Consider the following 3,886-nt stretch of genomic DNA (forward strand, 5'->3'; position numbering starts at 1 on the left):
GGATGGATGGATGGATGGATGGATGGATGGATGGATGGATGGATGGATGGATGGATGGATGGATGGATGGATGGATGGATGGATGGATGGATGGAAACAATAAACATTGTGTTTTGTATACTACAATCAAAATCAAGAATAATTATTATCATCATATATGTTGTATGTTCCAGTTGTTTTTATTCAAAGGGATCTGTAAACCAGTATTAGTATTAATTGAGTCCTTAATTATTATTCTGTAATTTATGGAGAACCTATTACAAACTTTTCCACTTAGGACAATAAATGATGATTTAAAAAATTTCTCTGTCAATTAGGTTTGCACATTTACTTAGTTTAGTCAGTCCTAGCAGTCTATCTACCAAAGTGAATGTAGATCCATAATCCGCCCAAGGTTTCTTGACTAATGTCAGTTAAAAGCTGACCTTTAGCTGCTGCCAAATAGCTAAATGTTACCAGTTTGCCAGTGGTGAAGGTTAGTTTGTTTTTATATTCCTCTGCAGGCCTACCTGTACTCAGCTGAGCTTCAGAAGCGTGTTGAGCAAGATCTTAACATTGTTATCCAGAAACAGACTGCTCTGCTGCAGGAGGAGCGGAGCCGGTGAGTGATAGGCACTTTGTGCTTTTCCTAATAATGAAACTCCTCATGTTTTTGTGTTAAAAAGTAGCATGCATTCAGTTATTTAAAACGTGCTTAAATGCTTAACATCAGCAGTAGTTGCAACATAGTTATATCTCTGTTTTTTAAGAAACTATGGAGCTTAATATTAAATCAACCTTGCATAAACTTGTTTTTCCTTTTCCAAATTGCCTAAAAAATGTACTCCTTCTTAAATTTAGTTGCATACAATAAAAATGTCTTGGTCAATATGTTTGTAAAAAAATATATTGAAACCTAACAATGCTTTTCTTTCAAATTCACAATTATGCACTGCTTCATGCTGCTTTATCCCATTAAATTCAAATAAAACACACACTAGTTTCCACTTGTAACACAATGGGAAAAACTTTAAAGGGTATGAATAGTTTTGCAAAACATTGTGCATGTTAAGTCTGTTCTAAATGTAATTCCGAAGCTTTCACACACAACGTTGAAACTTAATCCCATCCATTCCCCACATTTCACATTCATGTAAACATTGCATCATCCCATAAAGCCAAATGTGCACTTGGCCATCTCTCACACTGTTAAATATAGGAGTAACCATGTGGCAGACTTTATTATATCAGCGTGGGCAGAATCGGAGAGGACTGTGTGAAGATTTTGTAATCTGTCGGATCTGGTTGATAGTGAATGTAACTTGACACAGTGCCACGTTTGTCGTCTAAATGCATTCTACTTAGAGAAGCTTCAAGAGAGTGTTTTTTTTATTATTGTTATTTGATATGACATGTTGTTTGCAGGAGTGCCAGCCTAAGCCAAGTCAACTCTCTGCTACGGGAACAACTGGACCAGGTAGACATTGTCAACAAGGGCCTGATGGAGAGCTTAAGGAAGGTCCGCGAAGATGCTCAGCGGTTTCATACTCGCCTGCGCAGCGAGAAAGAGGTGGGGGGAGGGAGCACTTAAATGAAGGGCTTCAACTTAAAAGGCAAAGGGAAAGTTCAAGTTCACCCCTTAGTGCTGAAAAATTGCACAATTAAACTCCTGCCGAGTTCACATGAGGTTGGAATTTCATTCATAACCATTTTCTTGAATTTACTCTCATTCCCTGTTCATTTTTTTTTTTTTTTGAGTTGTTGTTTCCTGTGAAAACATTCCAGCTGCTGAGAGGGAGGGGGAAAAAATTGTGCAAACAATCCAGCTCTCCTTGTTGTAAAATGTTCTACATCTGTGGACTGAGGGAAATCCAATTAGCTGTAAACGTGCCAGGGCGAGTCTAGGAGTTCCAGCGTTTGCATGTGTTTAGGGATGACAATAAAATGGAAACGTTGCAGTAAGCAACCCACAACAACTACCGCAGGCTTTTTCTTCATGACCCCGGCGTTGTGTCTGCAGACGTACGCCTACCAGTCGAGTCGTGAGCAGGCTCATGTCAGGGCGCTGTGGCGCCAGGCCGCCTCCCTGCGGAGCACTTTCACCCAGCTAAAGACTTTCACTGACAGGTGAGTGGGGCACGGAGCCAGAAATTCTCCAGCAATTTTTGGGTACGCGAAGAGCCCCCACCTCGTCTGTGTTTCACTCTGACGACTGCAACAGCATCTCTGATCAAAGGATCAAAGCGGAGCAGGTCATCAGGGTGAGCGTTCACCCCACCCCCGCCGCTTATTCTTTCCTCAACTGGGACAGATGGCTCAGTGTCGTTATTCACTGTAAAAATCATCTATCAAGAGAATTTGAACTCTTAAACCACCATAATAAGTGTTCAGAACAGTGTTTAGCTTTAATAATAGTTGCTCATTATAGTAGCTGATTCTCATCAGATGATTTAAAACAGTTAAAAATTACCCTGATAAAGAAATTAATTAAATTCACATTCTGGCTCAGAAATTTTTAGTGCATTTGTCCTTGCACTGCAAAAACATTCTAAGTGTTTATGTCTAGTTTCTATTGCAAATACAAAATAGTTCCCATATTATGCAGAAAGGTTGCTTGTAATTTAGTTTTGTCTTATTTCAATTGTACCAAGACATTTGCTTCAGAAACTAGACCAAAAATACCTGGTTAGATTTTGTTTTTGCAGTTAATCAGTTCAATAGTTCAACAGCTTTTATGTATTGTTCATAATCATATGACTCTTTCCAATAGGGCGCTGTCTGATATGCGAGGTGAATGTGCTGCTGTTAGTCAACTGCTGCATGCTGCATGCCAGAACTTGGAGACCAGAGTACCAGAAAAGAGTGGGTCGGAGATGTCAGCACTGGAGATGCAGCTGAAGGACAGACTGAAGGAGACCATGCAGCTTCAGGTTTCCTGGGATGCAGAGAAAGTTGAACTCAACTCCAGGCAAAGCCATAGCAGTCTTTCTACGTGGCCGTATTTCTTCAAAGCAGTTACATCACACTTAATAACTTTCAAAAGCCCAGAGATGCTCGAATATTTTTTTAAATGCAGAAACAGGAATCTGTAATTTTATCATCTGTTTGAGTCTTTAACAGACACAAACACAAATCTAATCTTTTTTGGTACCATTATTTACCAATCCTGCTTAATCTACAAACTCAGGCTCAGTCTTTCCAAGGAAGGATGGATCACAGCTCATCCAAGGTTTATTAAAAGCTCTGATGCAATGTCGGAGAAAAATTTAGGGAGTATGAGGAAAAACTGAGCGTCGCAAGGCCATAGCTGGAAACCGTTGTTGAATGTGTGTGACCTTCAAGTTTCAAGCAGTGCAGTGTGAGAACACACGAGAATCTAACAAAAGTAGCTAGCAAAAAGATACATATTCTTTTTTTAGCTTCGTTTTTATTTTCAGTTGACCATTTTCACTTTATCAAGTTACAAGCTCAAACTTTTCATGGTCAAGGTCTCTGCAAGTTCCAAGCAGCTCAAGGACATGGATAAGTATGTATAGATCTTGAGGGTTTATCATTCTGAAGCAGCATGGTGGAAGCAGCATGCTGTGGGAATCATTATCTTCAGCATGGCTAGGTACTCTGACCAGAGTAGATGGAGATAAATGCATGACAATCCTTGAAGAGTTTGGTTGAAAGTCGGAGGCATCTTTTTACATTTTTAAACCGATGTGACTTATTCCCTCTAGATCCATTCTGACTGAGCTTGAGCTATTTTGGGAGTAAGAATGGGAAGAACATTTCTCCCTCTTAATAGGTAAAGCCGGTAGAGTCTTGAATACTTTTGTAAGGCACTGCATATACGGCAGAAAGATGTCATTTTTATTTTTTCATTTTCATTTATTATGTATTTATATATCTATCTATCTAT

At 39.3% G+C, this 3,886-nt stretch overlaps 2 protein-coding genes across 3 annotated transcripts in view; both read left to right on the plus strand.

Annotated features, from left to right (window-relative positions):
- The window catches only part of LOC108166260 (putative ciliary rootlet coiled-coil protein 2), a 17,458-nt gene extending 15,793 nt beyond the window's left edge, over positions 1-1,665 (plus strand). Inside the window, exons 4-5 of the mRNA XM_017304525.1 lie at positions 504-601; positions 1,405-1,665. Coding sequence (XP_017160014.1) covers positions 504-601; positions 1,405-1,570 — 264 coding nt within the window. The 3' untranslated portion in view covers positions 1,571-1,665. The remainder of the gene's footprint in view (positions 1-503; positions 602-1,404) is intronic.
- A 98-nt stretch (positions 1,666-1,763) lies between these two features.
- Positions 1,764-3,886, plus strand: part of LOC103463952 (rootletin-like) — a 37,095-nt gene continuing 34,972 nt past the window's right edge. For both annotated transcript variants that reach the window (XM_017304523.1, XM_008407697.2), the window contains exons 1-2: positions 1,764-2,106; positions 2,750-2,947. In XM_017304523.1, the coding sequence (XP_017160012.1) occupies positions 1,901-2,106; positions 2,750-2,947 (404 nt within the window). In that variant the 5' untranslated portion in view covers positions 1,764-1,900. The remainder of the gene's footprint in view (positions 2,107-2,749; positions 2,948-3,886) is intronic.

The sequence above is a fragment of the Poecilia reticulata genome, linkage group LG4, assembly GCF_000633615.1.
Source record: "Poecilia reticulata strain Guanapo linkage group LG4, Guppy_female_1.0+MT, whole genome shotgun sequence".
NCBI lineage: Eukaryota > Metazoa > Chordata > Actinopteri > Cyprinodontiformes > Poeciliidae > Poecilia > Poecilia reticulata.